Raw genomic sequence first — 24,435 nt, forward strand, 5'->3', positions numbered from 1 at the left:
CATCACGTGTCCTGTCATCGGCTGGCGAGATCACGTGACATGAGCTATGACTGGCTTACAAAAGGGCATCGCAATCTCGTTCTCAATGCTTTGGAAAGTAACATGTGGTGTTTGGTGCAATTCGAATTTATACTTTCATAATACGAAAATATGCAGCGTACATGTTGGTGCACATCAAAGATCTTTCCAAAACGCATTTTTTCCCCGTGTGTTTAGTTTTCTAAAGAACCGGGAAATTCTACGCCCGTGTATAAAACCATACTCATTTAAAGGACTGATAAGTTATACAGTTCCGAAAGAATATATCCTGTCAGTTAACAGGGAAAAAGTCTGTTTTCACCTGGAGAAACCCTGGAATTTTTTTTTTTTTCCTTGTCCACGTATACACCCTGATATAAGATGCAACAATTTTTGTGTGTAATGTATGTTGTATGTGTGCTTATTATAATCTCATTATTTCTGATGTTTGTAAAAGCCATTGTTTTGATGGTTCGATGCAAAGCAAATGTAAAAAGATAAATAAGTGAACTCCATCTGGTACAATATTTGCCAAGGTTACCAGAAAATGTTGCACCAATGTGTGTGGTATGTCTTCATAAAATAAATATAGATAAAAATGTGCAAGAGACATAGTGAATATCATTTATATCTTAAGTACTATGGCAAGTATTTCAAGGCATATATGACAGCTGACTATCTGCAATTGGTGGTGTGTTAACAAAAGTTGCCTGTTTCACTGTACTGTATACAAATAAAGTTTGTATTAGGACATCGTTTATGTCCTACACCATTAGTTTTAATTACTGCACAAAAATATTAACCAGTTGTGTGAATGTTTTTTATTTTAATGAAGAAAATGTCTTTGTTATTCAAAGGATAAGATTATTTTATGTTTTTTTCTCTGTATGTGCAGATCAGGATTCCTTGACATTGGTGTTGAGAGGATAGTTGACCAAGTTGTTAATCCAAAAATTATGCCCGTGTTCCTACCACAAATAGAAGATGTTGTTTACAGTTGCCTTGGGATTGAGAAACCAAAGAAAAACAAGGAAAATTTCAATGGTGAGGAAAATGAATTAGTCACTGGCTCAAAACTAGATAGCTACAGATCAAATTTCATTTTTTCTCTGATTTTTTTCTTTTTTTGATGTTACATTTACCCAAATAGCACTTAGTGCATTTCTAGGGATTGAAGTATCCGTGTATTAGACTTAAGTTTCAAAATAATTTCTTGTATTTATTTCTGACAGGTAATTTAATTTCTGCAGTTCATCGACGAAATAAAAATATGTATTCAAAATTACATCTGTATGTATATCCAGCATACGCAGTTCCCGTTGTTGTAAGGCGAGTGGACATCTTTTGATCGCATCCTTACTTTTCACAACCCTCTTTTTACTTGCAATGTATCACAGATTTAAAGATTAAATCACATTCTTCTTGTGTGTAGTAAGTGAGCAGTTTGAAACTGCATATTTAAAAATAAACAAATTTAAACTTAAATACTAGTTATTTGATTAGCTGAAACTTTTGTATAGTGTGGTAGCAAACATTGGTTTTCTGCACCATAATCATTCTGTTGGCCCATGACCAACTGGGGTATTGACCTTCCTGTCAAAATGTAGGTGATGCTTTTATTGCCTCATTTGTCAAGCTGTTGGTGTTATTTACTCTCATGTTGTGGGGCAATGTTTCATACAATTCTTAACATAATTTATGGACATTCCTATGGTTGTTTCATTATTCATTAGACAAACGACTTCTGCCTGGTTATAACTGTCTTCTTCTCAATTGCTGTATGAAATGTGTATATTTAGCTTTATATCACGTAACTGTACTAACAAAGAATTGTGCTGTATAACATAACCTTCTAATGTAACTAACTTATTTCTGCTCACACGGTAGTGACATACAATTAAAATATTATGGTGAATGTGTTGTGTTGTGATTACAAGTATTTCCTAAAACCTTTATTGCCAATCTATGAAGCATATTAACCTCCTTCAATGTTAGCATGTCACAGCCATATATGAGGATTTGGGCATTATTACATCCCACACTTTGAGCAATCTCCCCCCTCTGGATGAAAATGATAATTTCATTATGAGGTAGGAAGAACAACATAGTATGAGTGTGGGCAAACTAAAAGTGAGAAATTAGATGAAGTGTCCATATGGTTTTGAAGCTGCACACTCTGAACTGTACCCAATAGTGCAGCAAGCATACTGCAAGACCATATTAAATAAATGCACTAAAGTTAAAATATCTTATTTCAAATGTGTGGCAGTGACACACTACATTGCAAAATGTACAGATCAGTCCTAATGAGAAAAGAATACGCTCCATTGAAAATAGTTGACATACTTCAAAGTGACATAACTTGGAGAGGTCCCTCATATATGTATGTGCCATTATCTATGTAAGTAGTTCATCTCTTCCTACAGACAGATGGCAGGCAGGCAGAAAGAGAGAGAGAGAATGAGAGAGAGAGAGAGAGAGAGAGAGAGAGAGAGCGAGTGAGCGAGTCTAACTTTGGCATGAATTTGGAGACTCCATCTTTTGCTGATTCGTAAGACATGTGACAATGTTATATTTTATTTTAACGTTAATAATTTTTGTTTTAAGTTTCATTTCAGTATGTAATAAATGATAATGCTTTAGGATTAAAGTAGACCACTAACTGAAAAGCAGAAAAGCATTGAGTTGTTGTTAGGCATCATCGAGTTGTCATTAGGCACACGCAAAAGATAGAAAACTTGCTAACTTTTGGAGTTACCCTTTGATGAGCTAGAGTAAAACACTCATACACAATCAAACACATGTGCATACACACATCTATGCTCCTACATGGTGCTACACCTATGCTCCTACATGGTGCTGGCTGCAATGTGTTTTGTAGTCCAACTGCTGCAAAGTAGCATTGGCACTCTTAGTCTAGCGAGTGCAATGTAGGGGCATAGGTGTGTGTGTGTGTGTGTGTGTGTGTGTGTGTGTGTGTGTGTGTGTGTGTGTTACTCCGGCTCATCGAAGGATAACTCTGAAAGCTAGCAAGTTTTCTTTCTTTTGTGTTTACCTGTTGACAACTCAATGCTTCTGTTTTTCGGTAATCAGTCTCCTTTAATCCTAAAGTATTTACATTCTACAAGAACTTTCCTATAGAGGAAACACAAATTAGAAATTTGTTAACTTCCCAAAGAAACAGAGGAGCTCGCCAGTATTGAGCCTATCTTCATGAGTCAAAACTCACAGTACAGGTGATAGAGACATATAATAATAATAATAATAGTAATAATAATAGGAGTCCTAGATTACAGGACCATTAGTTTAATTTCTTGGGAGAAAAAAGGAAACACTAGGGGAAAATTGGACAGTAGGGATGGTGTGTAGAAGTAGGTTGCTTGAAGAGTGGGATAAGGGGAATGCATGGGGCAAGGGAGGCAAAGGTCATATATGAGTAGTATTTTTATCTCTTACCCCTCTAACATCTTTTTTTTTTAATTTTTGCCTCATTTTCTTGTTATGCATTGTGTGATCCTCTTAACAAGTACTCTGCTTCACTCTGCCAAACCTGTGGTTCTGAAACCTAGGAGAGCTGTAATTTATTTTTATGTATTTTTATCAGTCATGCTGTGCCTCCTGAAAATGAGCAAAGGCCGGGCTATCTGCCTGTTTTGGAATGATATCTAGTTTCCATTTTCATTTAAATTGCATGAATACTAAAGTGTATGACACATATTAAAGAGTTATGCATTCCTTTAACATTTCATGAGGTATAAAATAGATTTGATCATTTAGTAACTGAATAACATGTGGTTTGTTCTGGATCAGAAACACGCAACATCAGGCAAGACTCTGTGGAATGTTTAATAACACCATCCAAAACATGCATAAGTAACTTAGTACTTCAGTCAGTAGCTCTCTCAGATTTCTCATATGGGATATCTTTGTTCATAGTGATTCCACCAAAATAACTGTAAAAGTCAGGAGATTGCTTGACTACAGTGCTGCTTCGTTCAGCAACTGTGAGTTCTACACATAATTTAAAGATCCATAATGCACGTGAGATAAATTAATCCCTAGGTACATTATAACTTGACTAATCACGTAAGTCCGACATTTATAAAATTTTCTGAGTAGGCGTTCGGAGTGGTGCGGTATGAAACGTATACATTAATGTTATGTTTTTTTTTGGGGGGGGGGGGGGGGGGCAAATAATGCAGTGTATTTCATTAGGAGAATTCTGAGGAGTATGAGTATTCCATCTAAGAAAAACATTTGAAGGTTCAATGTAGAAAGTTGAAATCTTTAAATAATTAAGATGACTGTACATTGGAAGTTTTCGTAATTGATAGTTATGTATCCATGGCCAAGGGACTACCACTGAAACCCACAATTGCCACACAACTATTTATCATTGATATAATAAACAGAAATCAAATACAGTGTTCGTGACAAATGTCCACACTACTAAGTACAAACAGAAATGTCACTCTCAATCATTGCCCAGGCACCACAGATGCGATGAAGCTATGAGTCATTGTAAGTGACAGAGGGAAAGGAGCCAAGCATGACCGATGGTAGGACCCAACCTGGCACGTAGAATGTGCTTACGAGTGTGATAAACTTTTGGGACATCAGATGTTGGAGGCGTAGCTTGGTGATGATAGCTGCCGGTGGGACAACGATACTTCCGGTACATTGAGCATCAACAGATGTCGCAGGGAAAGGTGCAACGAGGGTGGCTGCTGGTAGAATGACGCCAATAGTGTCAAGTGTTGGCAGATGTTGGAAATGATGGCCCGACAATGATAGTTGTTGGTATACTGACACTGCGTCCAGGATGTTGGACATCGATAGTTGTTGGGGGTGATAGCCCAAAAAATGGCTCTGAGCACTATGGGACTTAACAGGGGTGATAGCTCAGTGACAGCAGCTACTAGTGGGATGATGTCCATTGTGGCATGGCACCTGGGGGTGGCAGACAGCAGTCCAGCCTAGCGTTGGTGAGAGGTGCTCACAGTGAGGGCTATGACTCCAATCGGTGGTCTGCTGGTGCAGCGGGCATGAAGCCCAGACTGGTACTGGGTGCAACCATGGTCTGGTGAAGGCTAACTATTCTCCAGCGGAGGGATACCAGTGTAGTGATGAGTAGGCAAGGTGCCCAGACTACAATGCTCTCTACTGGGTTGAGGTCTAAATTGAGTCTGCAAAGTTATATAGATGTGGGTAACTACACTAGGTGAACTCAGGTCGATCACAGTGTCAAATTAAACACCTTTCAGCCATCTAGTTTCCAAACTTGTTTTGTATGGCTACTAATTTCAGAATTTTACTATGTCATCTTCAGGCCCTTGACCAACGTGTAGGAAGATTCTACCTTTTTTCTGATCAATCCAGGAGCCAGCAATACTGGTATGAGTACCTCACTTCAACCTTCATCTGCCAACTCAGTTGGCCTGAAGATGGTGTAGTAAAATGCTGAAACTAGTAGCCAACTAAAACAAGTTCGGAAACTAGATAGCTGAAAGGTGTTTAATTTGACATCCTGTATCGAACAGACGAGTCCCACAACCATCTCTAAAAAGATAGACGTACAGAGACAGTCATTGAATGTTTTTATTATTGATCTGATCCTGGTGTAACAGTTGTAGAATCATTCAATGAAAGTTTTGAAGTGGTTGTGCAAAAGTACTGTGATCATGCAGAATCAGTTGCAGATGACTTGAACTGACCAAATATAAACTGTGATGTCAGAGGATTCATTGCTGATAGTATGGACAGATAGTCGTGTTAAAAATTATAAATCTTTTCTCTGAAAACTGTCTTCATTAAGTAGTGTGGCAACCCATGCGCAATGAGAATATTGTAGAGTGGTAATGTTATAGAGTGAAATATAGTGATCAATATGCCATCATAGCCACAGTGGTTACTAAAGGTAATAAATGCTTCAAGAAGGTTGGGAAACCTTTTGGAAAGAGCAAATAAGCAGTGTTAGCATCCTACTTAGATGGAGAATCGACATCATTTAGATCCAATATGACAGATATTAAGGAATTATGAAAATTTTTAAACTGGATGTAAATCACACTTTCGAGAATTCAGTATATAAAGGACAACATGTTTTAATGACAAAATTCAAAGAATGCTGAGAAAACCGAGATTTCAGTATTCTTGGGTCAAAAAAGAATGTGAAATGTCAATAGGAAAAAGTTCGTAGCAATTAATGTGTCTATAAAAAGACTGATGCAGGAAGCATACAAAAACTTCCACTGTCATGTGCTAGTGAAAGATCTTGTCAAGAATCCTAGAAAATATTGGTCCCATGTGATATCACTAAACAGATCATAGGCTACTGTTCAGTTAGTAATAAACCAGTCTGGTGTGAAAACAGAAGACAGACAAAAAAAAGCTGAAGTTTTAGAACTCACATCTGAAAAAAATCCATGAGGTCATATAGGCATTCCATTCTTTGGCCTCTGCACAATCTCCCATATGGAGAAATAGGCATTAGTGGCACTGAAAGAGTTGAAAAAAGATAAATCAAGAGGTCCATATGGAATCCAAATTTGGATTTACAGAAAGTACTCCTTGGCATTGGTCCATAATTACCTTTCATTTATCATGACTCTCTCACCCAGCAGGAAGTTCCAAGCTCAGGAAAAAAAGCCTATGTGACATCCATAATGAGAAGGGCAATAGTGAGGACCCACAAAATTACAGATCAATATGCTTAATGCATGTTCAATTTAGAGTTCTTGAGCATTTCCTGTGTTTGACTATGATAAATCTCCTTGAAGGAGAAAAGCTTATATCAACTTGTGTGAAACTCAACTTGCCTTTTTCTTATGAAATATCCTGATGCCTTGGATGAATGGTAGCAGGCATATTCCATTTTCTTAGATTTCTGAAAAGCAGTGCCACACTGCAGACTGTTAACAAAAGTCCGAGCATTTGGAATATCTTGTCAGATTTGTGAATGGTGTGAATAAATAATAGAAGTCAGTGTGTTGTTCTGGATGTCAAGTGTTTGTCAGAGACAAAGGTATCATCAGGAGAGCTTCAGGGGAGTGTAATAGGATTATTCTTGTTCTCTATATACATGAAAAATCGTAAGTATAGGATGAGTAGCAATCTCTGACTGTTCGCTGATGATGCTATAGTGCATGGGGAAGTGTCATCTTTGAGTGTCTTTAGGAGGATACAAAATGATTTGATTGGAGTTTCAGTGTGGCAGCTTGCTCGGTGTGTGGGGAAAATGTAAGGTAACAAAGATGAGTAGAAATGGACATGTAAGGTCGGTTAATTTACTGCATATAGGACACTCGTGCAACCCATCCTTGAGTACTGGTTGAGTGCTTGGTATCCCCAACATGTTGTGTTAAAGAAAGACATAGAACCAATTCAAAGGCATGCTGCTAGATCTGTTACTGATAGGTTCAATCAACATCTAAATATTACAGTTATGCTCCATGTAGTGGAATGGGTATTCCTGAAGAAAAGATGTTTTTCTTGTAAAATGCTGTTGAGAAAGTTCAGAGAACCAGCATTTGCATCAGCCTTTGGAGCTAGCCTACTGCACCAACAAGCATCACGCATAAGGGCCATGAAGACAAGATGAGAGAAATCAGAGCCTGTATGGAGGGATGCAGACAGCGGACCTTCTCAAGTGCTGCAGAAAATGGAATGACCAACTGTGGTACTGGGTACCATCTTTTGTGCATTATATTGTGGCTTGTGGAGTATTTATGTAGATGTAGATGTGTGTATTTGGTCATCATTCCTGAGGTGCTCTGCAAGCACTTGAACATGAACATTATGCATCAGTTTGCCTGACTGCACTTAAAATTCAAGGAAGCTGTGTTCTTAAGGGACTGTTAGAACGCATCACCATACCCCCTTACATTTTTACTGCATAGAGTTCATTTAGATGTTGCAAGTAGAATTTGGCACACAGCACATGTGAATAACATAGGAAGAGAAACAAATTAACATTGGAACTGATACATCTCTGCTATAAAGTTTACAGTATCTTAGAGCATAACTGTAAATTTAGATTAAATCATGCTATGTATCAGGAAGTAAAGTTTACCGGAAACTAGATTAATAGTTGTGAATGCACCGTTTTAATGGCCATAACAGTGTATCAATAATGGTCATGTAGATGTCCTTCCTTACTGCTTAACAATTCTGTATTAAATCCCACACACTGCTAAAGTTCTGAGCAATTTCCATGTGGTGCCAACATAAGATAAGTCAATTTGCCAGCAGCTTTTTAATTATAGAATGGTTAATTACACAGAAGTTTAGGGTATTTTGTTGGCCTAGAGGTGTGAACCAGTCAGTGGTATGAGGTTGCAACAAACATGTGCATTAAAAATATTAATCATACCAAGGTGCAGATATGCAGTAGGGCTGTAACCAAATTAGTGTGAAAATCAAATTATGGAAGGAAGGATTTTGAGAATTGATGGTAAAATTTGATATGCTCTGAGATAGTGACCTCTGAACTAAGTGAAAAACTGGGAGTAGTTCATTGAATTTATTCCTTCTGTATTATATTCTAGAAGTCCAGACTGAACAAACGTATGGCTAGACAAGAGAGGTAGCCAAAATAAAAACTAGTGAATTATGCTTATGGATGTAATGAAAAATTAATGAAGGTTAAATCATCAACATCAAGGTAATTGGAAAAAGCACATGTTAACTCAGAAGATAGGGGAAGATAGTAACTAAGGCTTGGTTAAGGAACTGTTGTAACATTCACTAAACATAATTTCAGGCACTTGCAGAGAACTTAAGGTGGCTGGGTAGGGATTTGCAAGTCCATTACTACTTCATTAGGTATGAATGAAGATAAATCAAGAATACATGGAATGTAAAATAAACCTACAAAGCAAGGGACAGTGATTAATGCACTGTACATGTACTTAATGACAGTATTATGAAAAGGACAGTTGCTACTCATCACATAGCTCAAATGCTGAGTTGCAGATGGGCACAACGAAACAACTGTCAAACAAAGCTTTGGCCAAACAGTCTGGCATTGTCAGCCAGAGACTGTGTGTGTGTCTGTGTGTGTGTTCTGACGAAGGCCTGTTTGGCCGAAAGCTTTGTTTGACAGTCTTTTCGTTGTGTCTAACTGCGACTCAACATCTCCATTATATGGTGAGTAGCAACTATTCTTTTCATACTATTGTCATTAATCTATCCTGTATTTTCCATTGTTTAATTGTACTCTTATTTAGGAAGTCCAGTATTCAGATCCTCATCTGGCCATCCTAATTCAGGTTGTTCATGGTTACCGTAAATGCCGGAATAACTTTTCAAAGTGAAATGGCTTATGTCCTTCTGTATCCTTGTGTAATTCCTGTAGTGTGCTGTTTCTAATGACTTTATCACCCATGGAGAATCTTTGTTCCTTTGAAGAAAGAAAACCAGCAGTATAGCAGAAATCCCAAAGAAGCTAGCTAGGTAAAAGAAACATTTGCAGAATGTAAGATAAAAGATGCATTTGTAGAGTGTAATTGTATGAGAAATTGACATTCCACAGAGAAATATTAAATGCAGATTTGGGAAGTAAGAAGGAAATGTATCAATAGCAGAAGTGTAAATATGGTACCATAAAGCACAAAGAAAAGCAACAAGGTGAAAAAATACATCAAAACCAGGTGTAAGGATCAGGCATGGCTGTCCATAACGGTACAAGGAGCTTTCACATAGCTGACTCTTCAAACATTTGGGGCATATTAACAGGCATTGCATCAGTTTCAAATTGCATTGATATGATATGTAAAGTAATGATAATTGATATTTGTCCACTAATTTATTAACAAGGGATGTTGACTGCATACTGCAACTTATTAAATGGTGATGAGTAATTTTAATTGTAAGAAAATCCAGTACCATAAAAATCTTTCTGCTTTCCAGATTATGCTCTTCAGCTTTTTAACTACCCAAGCGTGTGTCACATGTGTGATATTGGAAAAGAACACTTCTATTTCTTTTATATAGTAAAATAATCAGCCATTCTCGCATTGCTCCAAAAAATACAAACTGGGATTTGTATTTAGAGAAACTGAAATTCGAGCAATCTGTAGGAAGTGTGCCCAACTTTTATTTATTCTTTCTTTAGCTTTTGAGAATTATCATTGTCATGAATTATATCTTGAATAATTAGATTGCTCAGTATGCTGTACAAAACTTTTGAAATTAGAGACATATTGCTTACTGACATCACACTGCCAAAGAAATTAGAATCAGTTCCTTTCACGTTGCTAAGTTGTTGTTGAGGGAATAACAGAAAGAAAACTTGTAAAGGTGTTAGAGAATAATAATTGACATCAGAGTGGGCAAAGGTGTCCAAAAACAGTTTTGACTTTGTCTTATAATCAAAGGATTAACTCATATGTACTAATGGCATGCATTTGCAGATTTTGAGGAAATCTTTTGCAGTGTAAATTAGAAGAGATGTTCAATGTTATAAATACTATACACGGACCAAACTTATTGTTGCTGTTTTGTTGTCTTCAGTCCAAAGACTGGTTTAATGCAGCTCTCCACACTTGTTTGTCCTGTACAGTCTTTTCATCTCTGCATAATTATTGTAACCTACATCCCTTTGCATCTGCTTGCAATTTCAGGCCTTGGTCTCCCTGTAAAGTTTTTAACCATACATTTCCTCCATTACTAAAGTGATGTCTCAAGGTTTCCCATCATCCGATTAATCACAAAATGACCTAACTCTGTGGCAAGTTTCTTTGAAGTTGACAATTTCATTGGCAGTGGAAGAGTCCTTTAGTTCATTTTCTTACACACTACTGGAAGGCAAAAACTGCAGTGCTTCTTTGCAGACTCGCAGGAAATAGTATATGGAACTATTCTGAGAAGAGGAAGAAGATGTGAATGAAGATGGATGTAAACTTAAATGGATCATAGTTTGAAGACAATCGGTCATTAATTGAGCATATTTGTGAGCACAAATTTGCAGCATCGGTCTCTTTTATTTTGTGTTGGATCTTGTGCACAAAATATTTGTAGCCAAGCACCATAACACATCTGTATTAAACTACTCATCAACTGCCACCAAACTGATCAATTTCATGAAACTTGTTCATTGTAAGGACACAGTCAGAAGTAAAAAAGAATAGGTCCCCAACTAATAAGCCACAATAAATAGTTCAAACGATGGAAAGTCCAATTTGGGGTAACTTCTTCACTGAAGAAAGCTTCGGCTGAAAGCTCAATTTGTAACAACAGTCTTTTCATTGTGCCTGTCTGCTGCTCAGCGTACCTTCTTTATGGTGAGTAACAATAAATAGTTTCTCAAAAATACAAGTAGTCTTGTTCATTTTGTGTTGTTATTGTAAAGTGACTGTAGATTTCCCTATTTACGGTGGCAGTGTCATTTTCTTCTCAGGATAGAGTAGTGTAGAAGTTTGCATGCTGTCACAAAAAATTTAACAGTGCAGCAAATCACATGTTAGAATTACGTAGAAGTAGTAATTAGCGTCTTTTGCTGTAATCAAGCTGAAACTGCCCTTTGGTTATGGAAAAGTCATATAATTGATGTCTTTCCATGACACATATAAAGAGTGTAAACCAGAAGAAGGCTGATCCATGTGGCGGATTAAAACATGTGCCTTCTTGGAATATTAAATTTGATCCCTCCCTTTTATGACCAAGGCTCTAATGCCTAACTCACAGCTACAATCCACCAGTAATAAGGATAAAGACCTTGTATTGTTTATGTCATTCCTGATCAGTCATTGAATATGATGATTACCAATAAATATTTAACAACATCCTTCTGGAGTGATCGAGGTAGAATTATTGCATGTACGTAGTTGTGAGGAAAGCTAATACATGACTGGAAGAATCCTAAAGATGTGTAATTGCCAAAAGTGCTATTCTGCCAAACTTCAATCTAATTGGTTCTGGAATGATGTGTTTTGTCCATGTCGAACTCATCCTGGTAGGCTAATTGAACAGACAGAGAAGATTGAGAGAACTGTGTGATTTACCACATGATTTCTCAGTTAGTATGATAACACCACAGATATGCTTTCGGGTGGTAACATCACAGATATGCTTTCAGAGGGAGACACTACTGAAGCAATTTTTGTGTCGTATAAAACACTGTTTCTCACATATCTCTCCTGCATGACCAAGATAGTGAAATGAAAACAACTCAGTGTTAATTGGACACAGTGCACCTTGCACAAATGGAAAGAAGGGAAGAGGCATTGAGATGCTGATGCATGTTCATACCGTGGCTATCAAAGTACAAATGTGGATGGAGGTGTAGGTTTTCTGCTGTGATTCGATTCCCTATCAAGCCTCTCCATTGATCCAATAGAACTAGCTCCTTTGGGAGAAATAATGGTTTCTACCAAACCTATGATTAGTTTTTGCACTGAAACTTTCACTCACTGGTTGAATTTTCAGTCATCTTGACCAATGTGAAAGTTATAACTGTGCGCCATACTGGTACGTGAGTCCAGATCTTTCTGTTTTGTGTGTAGTATTGTGGACGCTGAACCATCTAAATACATCTCCCAACTTTCTTTTCATCTTCAGTGAGTCAATGCTTTTCTTTTACAACTCCTTATACTGCTTGCTTCCATACACATAATCTCAGAAATGGTTTCATATTTCATCTCATCCACAGCAAGTTTCTCATCAGAACAACTGTTAACAGAATTTTGTTTATTATGTTTGAGTTGACGTAATTGCCAGTTCTTGTTGCACAATCCAGATTGCACAGCTGGTGCTCCAAATGACTGGCTAAGGCTGTGTCTTGTGTGTAGAGATATTAAGAGGTGATTTGTCTTTGAATGATTATTTTATTTGAGGCAGTACGTTCTCAGTTCATTGCACTGTCTTCTATGCCATGATTGATTGTTTCTGGCCCAAAATTTTCAGTGGACTGTTAAAATAGCATAGTTGATCAATCAGTTCTAGTGTGTGTGTCACTCTAATCAGTAAGAACTATGAGTGATCTGAGATCTTCTTCCTCTCCTCATGCTCTGAAAGACCTTTTATGATGATTGTGCTAGGTGTTTGCACCAGATACTTTATCAGCAGGTGAGAGTGGTAATGCATGTAACAAACTACTTGCACATCTAGCCAAGTTGGAATGCTATAATACACATAGGCCATAAACACCAGTGTCATAAACAGTACATTTCCAGGCACTGTAACCATAGGGTATTGCAGCATTTATCACAGAGAAGAGTGCATCATTATCTTGATAAGAACAAGTATGGCAATGGAAAGCGGTATGTAAATAATTTAAAGAATAAAGGTAACAGACAACTCACTGAACAACAGCGCCTCTGAGTTATTAAAAGGTGCTGAGTTAGCTTTTCAATGAATTCTTTTTCAAAGCTTATAGAGCACAGACACACCCGTACAGATTTTTGTATGTGTCTGCAGCTTGGAGCTCTGGAAAAGGATTTGTCCGAAAGCTAGCTAAGATTTCAATTGTGTTTATGTGCCCTACAACTCATTGCCTGTACTATTAAAAAGAAGGCGTAACTTTGTTGTTTGATACAACATGTTAGAGAAAAATAATACCTAATTAAATGTAAGTGCATGTGCATTTTAGTGTTTGCAAATGTGCGTGTTTTTTTTTTTTCCTCTCTCTCTCTCTCTCTCTCTCTCTCTCTCTCTCTCTCTCTATCTATCTATCTATCTATCTCTCTATCTAAGGTATTTGAAGTGTAAAGAAATGTGGTGTTAAGCTGTAGTTTCGCTATTTTGCATTTGCATTTACTTCTCTTCACACGGTTCTGCTTTGTACTTATTACTGTTTATTGTTTTTGTTACTGATGGAAAGGGTAATTCTTTGTGAAACAACTAATTAAATTCATTCACTTTTACAGTAAATTATAGTCCTTTTCCAGTTAATCAAAGTCTCTTTCGTATTCATTTTCCTCCATTGTGTGAACCTTGCAATTGCGTGACACTCATGAGATCCATGTGCAATTCTACTATGATTTTTTGTATAACTCGATCCAAGTATTTTTCATTGCCTTTTCGACACAGTCGTCTTGATTGATATGTTTTACTGTTTAGAGATATTGATTGTGTAGTGTTAGTTTTCGTGTTGTGCATGTTGAAATACGTTAATGCAGTACTTCCATGTTCACCATGTTCATCAAATTTGAATAATCAATAAAATGTTCTCAGTATCATTTAATTTTATGTCTCAGATTATGTATGAGGAATGTTTATTTTATTTTCAAGCCAGATGAAGTGGTTCAAAGTCCACGAACTTTCAGTCAAGTACTCTTTGCCCTTGTATGTGGTAACTACAGACAAGTATTTGGTTGATGGTGATTTCATTACACAGTGATGCTGCCAATTGTTCTCGGTTCTTAGTGTATTGTTAATATGTGTTCTACATCCATTGCACTTGGGTTTGCTGTCCTGAGCTCAGCTGAAAATTGTCATCTTTTTTTTGGGATGTTATCTTCTGTTTTCCTTTCGGTTTTTTTAATGATGATGATGAAGTTACAGAAGATGTGTTGTCCATCTGACAATAGGGCTTTTAACAAATATAATTCAATATTTTCTCCTTCAGCTGAATTTATAATACTATTCCAGAAGGTATGATCAAATATTCAGCTTTCATTTTATAGTTCAGCTTTCATTTTATATTTCCTAGTGCCTGACTTTTCAAGTTAGTGTTCATTTCAACTATAACCACATGCAAAATTTAAGATGTTGGAATGAGCATGGCGTGAAAAAATACATTACATAAACAATGAATGAAGCACGAGCTGCATGAGCACAATAACGTAACCATACATCAGCTAGTATGTGCCGCCAATCAGTGACAGCAGCTTGTTAAGCTGGAAGCTTAGAATTTGGTTTGCTTTGCATAGCTGAGAGCCAGAAAGATTATATTAAATTTTAATGCTGTGAAAATGTGTATTAATGTGATGTCTCAGTTCGTATTTTATGTGTTAATGTAGGTTTTAAGAAAGAACACTGTGTAAGTGAACTCATATAATTCCACAAGCCATAGGGCAGGTACACCTGATTAGATTCCTTTCAACAGCTATCCAAAAATTACAATACTAAATAATTACCTAAAGGTTTCTTTATAGAAGATAGTACAACTGTTTCTGCCCCTATGTTAAAGTTACTTGTGTTGACGCATCTACATACATACTGTGCAAGCCACCATATGTTGTGTGGTGGAGGGTAATATGTACCAGTACTGTAGTCTGATTAAAATTACTTGATAGCTGACATCTGTCACTTGCTGCTACAGTGTTGCCACATATGCTGCATGCTACTGCCAGTTATAGGTGACACACAAACATGGCAAGTTGCTTCACAAATGCTGTTAATGTGTAACACAATATTGAAAATGTCCAACATGAGGCACAATGGAAATGGGATATGCTCTGTTGACAGTTGATTTTAAATGAGTAATGACTGAAATGTGGCAGACGAAGGGTTTTGTTGCCCTGAATTTAAACTCATGTTCTAACCTAACCACAACATCATGTGTGAAATGTATCCGAGAAAATGATGATCAGCAATCTGCAGCAGAACTAAAATCTGATCACTTTGTTCATGGTTTTAAAGCTAATCTCTATGATCAAACTCAAGACAGAAAAATTTCAGTTGTACTAAAAGCAAACTAATTTCTCGCTGTCATTGGTTACCTGAAACTATCCTCACACTGGGTGTGGGATGCCACATTACCAAACAATGAGAAGTCCTGGTTGCAGATTATAGGCAACACGAGCAGATTCCAAATGAAAAAAGAATGATAAGAAGAAAAATAAGAGCAAATAAAAAAGCAAATATGATGATGAAAATGATGCAGCAAAGTATTAAAAATAAAACGATTACATTTTATGCAATTAATGGAATGAAAATAGTAATCAGAGTCTTTTGATTAGCTTTAGAGAAATGAAATATTTTGCTGTATTTGGTGAGATTTAAACACAACTTTCTATGTGTGAGGCTGAAACAGGTAAAGAAAGAAAGCTGGACAAGGAATTGGAAGTGAACTAATTGTTGTTGCTGTTTGGCAACAGCAAACAGTTCAGGCATGACGTTGAGCACTCTGATTGGAGAAAACCAACTACACAACTATCAAGTAATTTTAAATTTGACTACAGTCATTTCCGGTTGTATTCCACATGCAGATGAAGTGAATGAAAAACAACTGTCTATTAACCTCTGTACAAGACCTGATTTCCCTTATCTTGTCTTTGTAGTCCTTAAGCAAAATGTATATTCACAGTAGTAAATACATTCTGCAGTCCGCTGCAAATGCTGTTCTATACATTTTCTCAACAGAGTTTCGCAAAGAGAACTTTGTCTTCACTGTAATACTTGTGGTAACAAATCTAGCTGCTCACTCTGAATTGCTTTGATTACCATCACTTAACCTAACATGGTGGGGATCCCAGAAACTCAAGCAATACTTGAGAATAAGTCACACAAATTTTCTGTATGCAGACCCTTTGTAGACGAGCCATACTTTCCAGAAACCCTCCCAATTAACCAAAGTCAACCATTACGTGCTCATTCTATTTCATATTGCTTTGCACTGTTACACTTGGACATTTAATCGACTCAAGCAGCACACCAGTGATATTGTAATGAAACATTCCAGGACTGATTTTCGTAAATATCTGCATTAACTTAAATTTTTCCACATTTATAGCAAGCTGCCATTCATCTCAACATATAGACTTTCAGTCTGAGTCATCCTGTATCCTTCTGCAGTCACTCAACAGTGATAGTTTCCTGTATACTACACCATATTCAGCAATCACAGATTGGTGTTCAATCTGTCAGATCATTTACGTATATAGAGAACAAGAGTGTCCTAACACACTTTACTGGGGCACTCCTGATGATATCCTTGTGTCTGATGAGCACCCACCGTGGAAGACAGCATACTGGCTTCTGATACTTAAGAAGTCTTTGAGCCATGCTCATATCGGGGAACCGCTTCATATGCTGGAACCATTGTCAACAGTCTGCAGTGGGGCACTGTGTCAAATGCTGTTTGGAAATCTTGGAAAATCAAATCTGCCTGTTATTCTTCTTTCTCGGTTCGCGGGATATCTTGCAATAAAAAGGGAAGCTGAGTTTCACACAAGTTATGCTTTCTCAATTCAAGTTGATTAGTGGATATAAGCTTTTCTCTCCAAAGGGAATTTATTATATTCAAGCTTAGAATATGCTCAATGATTCCACAGAAAACCTGCATTAAGAGTATATGTCTTTAATTCTTTAGGTCTGTTCTTTTATTCTTCTTTTATACAGGAGTCACCTATGCTTTTTTTCTATTCACTTGGGACTTTGGACTGGGTGAAAGATTCACTATAAATGCAAGCTAAGTTACAAGTTCGTGCCATAGAGTACTCTGTGTAAAAGAAAATCTGGATTCAACGCTTCAGTTTTTTCTCAATGCCAGGGATGTCTATTTCGGTGTCCTCCATGTGGGAGTCAGAGCAATGATCAAACAATGGTATGTCTGTGTGATTCTCTTCATGAATAATGTTTTTAACCAAAAATTTAAAACTTTAGCTTTCCTTTTTGCTGTCTTCTACTGGTCGATGAGTACCTGAATAGGTTTCAACCTGCTTAGTGAGTTTATGTAGGGCCAGAATTTTCTCAGGTTCTCAGCAAGATTCTTTGCTATGGCATGGCAGTGGAAGTTGATGCATTGTCTGTGTCTCAATATTTTTACAGTCACACAGATTTCTACAAACTTTGCTTGTCAACATTTCCACATTTTCCCCCCTCAAGAGTGCAACAATTCTGCATGTACTCAGCGTTTTCCAAATTTTGTTATTACACCACGATGAGTCTTTTCCCTCATTAATCCATGTACTCAGTACATACTTCTCCAGAGCATGATTTACAATCAGTTTAAAATTTTCACATAATTCTCCTGCATCCATCATAGAGGAACTACATGTTGCCCATTCACTGTTTCTGTAGGATGCTGACTACTGATTACCTGCTCTTTCCAGCATAAAGACTGTCGTAGTCTTAAGATGGATTTATAGACTTAGGTAAGTGATGACATCATCATGAACACTAACACTAATTCCTGTCTCTGTAGTGATACTTTCACTAAAGTCAAGTCTGTTTGTAACTGCAACGTCTAAAACATTTCCACTTCACATCGGTTGTCAGACTTACTACTCAAGACTGATTTTGGAAAACAAGTTCAGTATTACTACACAAAACTGTCTATCCAACCACCTGCTATGAATTTGTAAACATTCTAGTCTGCACTTGGTAGGTTAAAGTCACTTCCAACTAAAATTGCATAGTGTGGTTATTTCCTTGCTACCAGGTGTAGACTTCCTTCAAATGATTCTACGACTGTTACGACAGAATTGGGTGGCCAATAAAAACAAACAATGATTAACTTGAGTTCACATAGACAGGTTACTCATGTTCACTTAAGTAGACAGTGATATTCAATTTCAGCTTCAATAGAGAAAATATTTTGATTGTTGCATCTATCCATCATCTGTCTAAACATTCTTTCCAATATACATTCCATGCCTTGTTAAATATTTCAGAGGTTTCTGCTTCAAGTTTCATCTAGCTTTCGGTTCCAACAATAATTTGAGCACTACTAATTTCTCATTGGGCAGTAAATGCAGAAACTCTGTTACAAATGAGTTGGCAAATTACTGTTAAAATTTTGACAGCCGAATTGCCTACACTGTGTATGGATCTGATTTCCCTCTCCACATATCGACTGGTGAGCATTTATCAGACAATGTAAAACTATCATGTTCCTAAAAAGCTCGCACTCCACAAGCACTCAGCTACCCAAGTAACGCTTCCAGTGTGTAGTGCACCCCAACCTACTGGTGGCTACCCTACAATTCTCCATCCATTAATGCAGGTCCAGAAATCAGAAACCAAGAACATTACAGAATCGATGGAGCAACTGTTTGAGGCCCTCCACTCAGCTCTAAAATACAGGACCACAATCAATTCTGGGTAGAATACTGCAGGTTGTGACTTGCATCCCACGAATGAGGCTAGCACCTTTCAGCTCTACTGCCAGCCACCTGTACTAATCAAAAATAGCCTCAGAACCGAAGCACAGCTGTCATTACTGCTGACAAGAGCCACATCTTGGATAAGACCCACCGGCCAGACATACTGAGTGCACATTGGATTTCTTTCCGGCCATTGACATTATTTGAAGCTTCTGATAACAAGTAAACCATGCCCCCAATGTGCCTGGTCAGAAGCTGTTGAAGGAGCACCCACATGTCCATAAATAGGGTGAACAGGGGAGGCCAGACAGCCATTCCCTACATTGACACACTGCCACAAGCTACATGAACATGTTACAACCCGCCATTTGCTCTGTGGTGAGAGCATCACGTATGCTCAAAGGTACCATGGTAGCAGATGCCATGGGCAAAACAAGTGACACCTGAGGTGTCCCATATGATGTGCCAGATGCTTCACTGTTGCTATATCCCAGGGCACCTGCCTGCTGACAGCTGACCAGCAACTCAGTCTTCGGTTGTTCGGGGACAGCAGTCAGATCCTCCTGTGCCTGCACACATCGTGTCCATCCTACCACTACTAATTTGAGAATTAAACTGTAAAAGTGCATAGAAAATGCCAACTATTTAACTTACTATTCTCCTGATGTGTCAGTTTGACTCTTTAATAACTCAGTAGTAGCTTTGGTCTATATGTAAGTGGAATTTGCGTGCTTAACAAGTACCACTGAAGGGAGAGAAAATGTAAATCTAGGAATAGATTAAAAACATTGAGTATGAGAATATCTATTTTATACCAACTAAACATCAAAATACTGTCAGCTCTCCAAGCTGAAATGTCTACAAAGGGGAGAGAGGAGAACCTAGTGAAAATATACCACCTTTTCTGTTCTGAGTGCATAAAAGATGCAAAATTGTGTGTTACATGTATTAAGAGAAGTTAATATTTTGGATATAGTTGGAAATGTGTTATATTTTGCTTGGGTGCGCATGCGTGTGTGGAGGGGCGAGTGGATTATTTTTCCTTTCTTTAAATAAATCGTACAGAATTTCACATTCCAATAATACTGACAGTTGTAGGCAATGCAAGTATCCCATAAACTATAAATCGTACAGAATTTCACATTCCAATAATACTGACAGTTGTAGGCAATGCAAATATCCCATAAACTATCACAGAAACTGCCAATAAGTACATAATTTGCTGATACAATATTTCAATCCGTTATCTTCTGACCAGCTTCTGGTATAAACTAGCAAAATACAGTGAGCTGCTCCATTTAAGTGCCCACTAGCACATGTATTGTTTACTCACTAGCTGCTGGGCGGGCATTACTCAGGCATATGTTTAAACTATGTCAGTAATTTCCTTAGCAATCTCTGTAGTGAAGACTCACTTATTGATTGTCCTTGTGTATTGAAATAGCAGATAGAGTTTCGTATTGGAAATCCGGAACTACTGTCCCTAGTTGTTGGTTTCTAACTCACATTTCCATTGATTGTTTAAAGGTGGATGTATGGGCCACATTTCTTGTTTTATTATAGCCCCTCAAATTATCCGTGGAAATGCAAAGTTCTGCAGTAGTATATTTGCTGACCTGAGAAAGGCAAGAATGGCACTAGTGCTTCGCAGCAAGCTCCTGAACAGTGTGTGTTGTATGTCCAGTGGAAGGTTTGCCATATTCACACATAATCCTTTAAACATCTGCCTTGGATAAGCACTAGATTTTCTTTGAGTAAGCTGAATTTTTAGCTGGAGGACAAAAGATCTCTTTATCTTAGTTTCAGTTTTGAGATGTATTGTGTAATACAATTAAATAGGAAACACTAAATTCAATTAGTTGGTTACCATAATAATATCTGTGTGTACTGCTTTAGTTGTAACATCACCGCGCAAATCAGACTTTGTTGTTGAAAAATTGTCCACAAAAGATTTAGGAAAGCATATTACATATTGTTACAATTATTGACATGAAGAAACTAGCCAGCAAGTGTAGGTTACAGAAGGGCAAATACAAAGACATACTGAAAAGTAATACCTTCAACTTTTTTTTCGAAAAATCTTGAAAGCTTTTTAAATAAAACAAACGTTATTAACATTCTACATCCTTATTTGTCACATCTACATATTTGCAGCCCTCTGCCACTAGAGGCTCCGAATTGTATAGTGTAACATGGTGGTGTGTAATGTAACTATGTCATTGCATGAGAAACAGCATGCTGTAATTGAGTTTCGAATTTGAAGAATTCATCCACACACAGAGCACACTCTCCTTCAGCATGACAATGCGAGATCACACCCGAGTGCTGCAACATCAGCAACTATCCAACACCTTGGTTCACTGTCATCAATCATCCTCCATACAGTCCTAACTTGACCCCATCTGATTTTCATGTTTGATCCCATCTGATTTCCATGTTTCCAAGGCATAAAGAACATCTTGGAGGACTTGACTTTGATAGTGATGGAGTGGTGAAAGCAGAGGTAGGTTGTGGCTCCATCAACAAAGTCAAACATTCTACAATGACAGTATCTACAAACTGGTCCTCTCATTGGGAGAAATGTGTTTGTCACCAGGGTGACTATGATGAGAAATAAATATGTCAACATTAAGAATAAAGATGTAAAATGTTAATAACATTTATTTTATTTTAAGCTTTCAGAGTTTTCACAAAAAATTTGGAAGCATTGCTTTTCAGCATGCACTCGTACAAGAATGAAGTATAAGAGGTCGGAGAAATTCAACACAGTGTGTATACTGACCGGAAAACTGCCAAGTACATATTGTGAAGAGAATTGTTAAACTATTGTAGCACACTAGTTTGACAATGTTACAATTGAAAGAGTATATTGGTGCAAGAGGTTTCATTATATTAATCATCTGGGAATGTATTCAGATGGTGATTGTCAGTACCTCAAGTTGTTATTCAGGGTACCATTTAAAGCCTCCTGATGAAGGTGAAGATTGTCTCAATGAAATCTATATCTAGAATTAGCGTGTGGTTGACTATTCTGTATATTACATACAATAAATGCACAATTCATTTACTTGCAGGAACAGTTATATATTTTTCTTTTTCTACAATTAAATAAAGAAGTAAAAACATCGCAGGTTGTTCGACTGCAGCTAACATATACAAAAATACTACATGATACAAGCTCTAATTCTTTTTAAATTAGAGTTGCTTTCATTCAGTAAATAAGAGTACTAAGAGTCCAAGGAAATCACCTTTTTCGTAGCCCACTTTTGTATATTATTCCTCCTTTGTGCTGCTGTCAAAGGCTAAGTGTTGTATCACCTTTTTGTGATATTAGCTGGTTACTAAAAACTTTGCCTGCCTTTATTTGGTCACAGTTTCATTTTGAAAATCCTATCCTTCAGAGATTTTGCACATTTAGTGAAATGCATGCAGCATACAGTTCTTGTTATTGTGATGTGCATTATGACAAGCAGAATCCTGCAACTGAAATAATCTTTGAGGACTTATTATTGAAAGGTATTTTGTTTGCTGATGTTAATGCTCTCCACAGTCATCAAAAAATTCTAATACATTGATTGTCCCATGGATTACCAAAGTGAATTGCTTTTCATCATCATCTGATGGTGAACATAAATGTTCTGAACAGTTGGTTTTGCCACAAATTAACGTAACTTGCAGAACACCAAAGCAGGTGCATAGAAAAGTGTAGGAATTGTAATGGGAAACAATGGATGATTACATTACTTTCTGTTGTTTAGATAGATTGAGGAGGTATTTACAAGTGTTAAGTGTTAAGAATCCTTGTATGCTTTTTTCCTTCAAATCAGTACATTACTTAATTTCCAAAGATCTTCTTGTCTGTTTAACAAGAAAAGTTATTTCTCTTTCCCCAGCTTTTTTTTTTTTTTAAAGAAAAAAAAACTTACTCATATAACTTCATTAGCAATGAGTGATTTATTCTTGTTCCAGACTTAAAGAATATTTATTCACAAAAGTTATTTGGTTCTGTTTTGCATATGTGAATGCATTGGAATTCCTGTTCTGTGTTCTTTACCACTCAAGAGAAAACAAATTTATGCCTCATTTGTTTGGCTCTTTGTGAATAATTTTATGCTTGTTTCAGTGGCACCCATGTGTTCTTTTAAATATACTGAGATGACAAAAGTCATAGGATACTTCCTAAATTCATGTCAGAACTCCTTTTGCCCAGCATAGTGCAGCAACTCGACATGGCATGGGCGTAACAAATTGTTAAAAATCCAATGCAGAAATATTGCGCCATCTGCCACTGTAGCCATCCATAAATGTGATATTGTTGATGGTGCAGGATTTTGTGCACAAGCTGAATTACATCCCATAAATGTTTAATGGGATTCTGTATGTGGTTCACTTGCAAGCCTCTGGTCCTGCATTTATACATTTAAGTTTCGAGTGTGTAGTATGAGATGACTAACAGCCCTCCCCTTATTTCCAATCCACAACGATGAGTTGTAACACAATCTTTACATGAAAACACTTTATTCCATATTACATTACAAGTGCACAATGTGATATTCAATAGTACCTCACAAGGTCCCTGCTGCAATGTCTCCAGACTGCCTGAGGCATCTGCTTGTCAGTACCTGCATGAACAAAGGACCTGGAAAGTCCAGTTATGAACACACCAAATTATAATATTTCGCAACAGGGAGCAGATTATACTAGACAGACTGACATGTCTGGTTTACAAAATGCCGCTAGATGACACTTGGAGTGGCAAGTGAGTTACTCACTCAGCGGATTCGTGTTGGGTGCACCATTAACATCAAATTTTTCCACAGTTTTAACGGATACATTAGTCGTATGTCCCACATTGATTTATGTGGTTATTTTGTGCAGTGTTTGTTGTTTGTTAGCACTGGCAGCTCTAAGCAAATGCCACTGCTCTTGGTCACGAAGTGAAAGCTGTCGGCCACTGCGTTACCCATGGTGAGAGGCTATACTTGAAATTTGATATTCTCGGCACAGTCTTGACACTGCGGATCTCTGAATATGGAATCGCTGGCCAGTGTGGCCGAGCGGTTCTAGGCACTTCAGTCTGGAACCACGCGACTGCTACGGTCACAGGTTCAAATCCTGCCTCGGGCATGGATGTGTGCGGTGTCCTTAGGTTTGTAATTTTTAAGTAGTTCTAAGTTGTGGAGGACTGGTGACCGCAAATGTTAAGTCTCATAGTGCTCAGAGCCATTTGAACCATTTGAATATTGAATTCCCTAACAATATCCAGAATGGAATATCGATGCGTCTGGCAATGACAACCATTCCACATTTAATGACTGTTAATTCCTGTCTGTGGCTGCAATCACATCGAAAACCTTTTCACATGAATCATCAGAATACAAATGATATCTCCGACAATGCACTGCCCTTTTATACCTCGTGTACACAA

At 37.3% G+C, this 24,435-nt stretch overlaps 1 protein-coding gene and 1 long non-coding RNA gene across 4 annotated transcripts in view; one reads left to right on the plus strand and one right to left on the minus strand.

Annotated features, from left to right (window-relative positions):
* LOC126354165 (biorientation of chromosomes in cell division protein 1-like 1) overlaps positions 1-24,435 on the plus strand; it is an 89,999-nt gene that overhangs the window by 39,790 nt on the left and 25,774 nt on the right. For both annotated transcript variants that reach the window (XM_050003588.1, XM_050003589.1), the window contains exon 3: positions 914-1,062. In XM_050003588.1, coding sequence (XP_049859545.1) covers positions 914-1,062 — 149 coding nt within the window. The remainder of the gene's footprint in view (positions 1-913; positions 1,063-24,435) is intronic.
* LOC126354166 (uncharacterized) overlaps positions 1-24,435 on the minus strand; it is a 92,111-nt gene that overhangs the window by 36,768 nt on the left and 30,908 nt on the right. The window lies entirely within an intron of this gene.

The sequence above is a fragment of the Schistocerca gregaria genome, chromosome 3 (assembly GCF_023897955.1).
Source record: "Schistocerca gregaria isolate iqSchGreg1 chromosome 3, iqSchGreg1.2, whole genome shotgun sequence".
In the NCBI taxonomy this organism is placed as follows: Eukaryota; Metazoa; Arthropoda; class Insecta; order Orthoptera; family Acrididae; genus Schistocerca; species Schistocerca gregaria.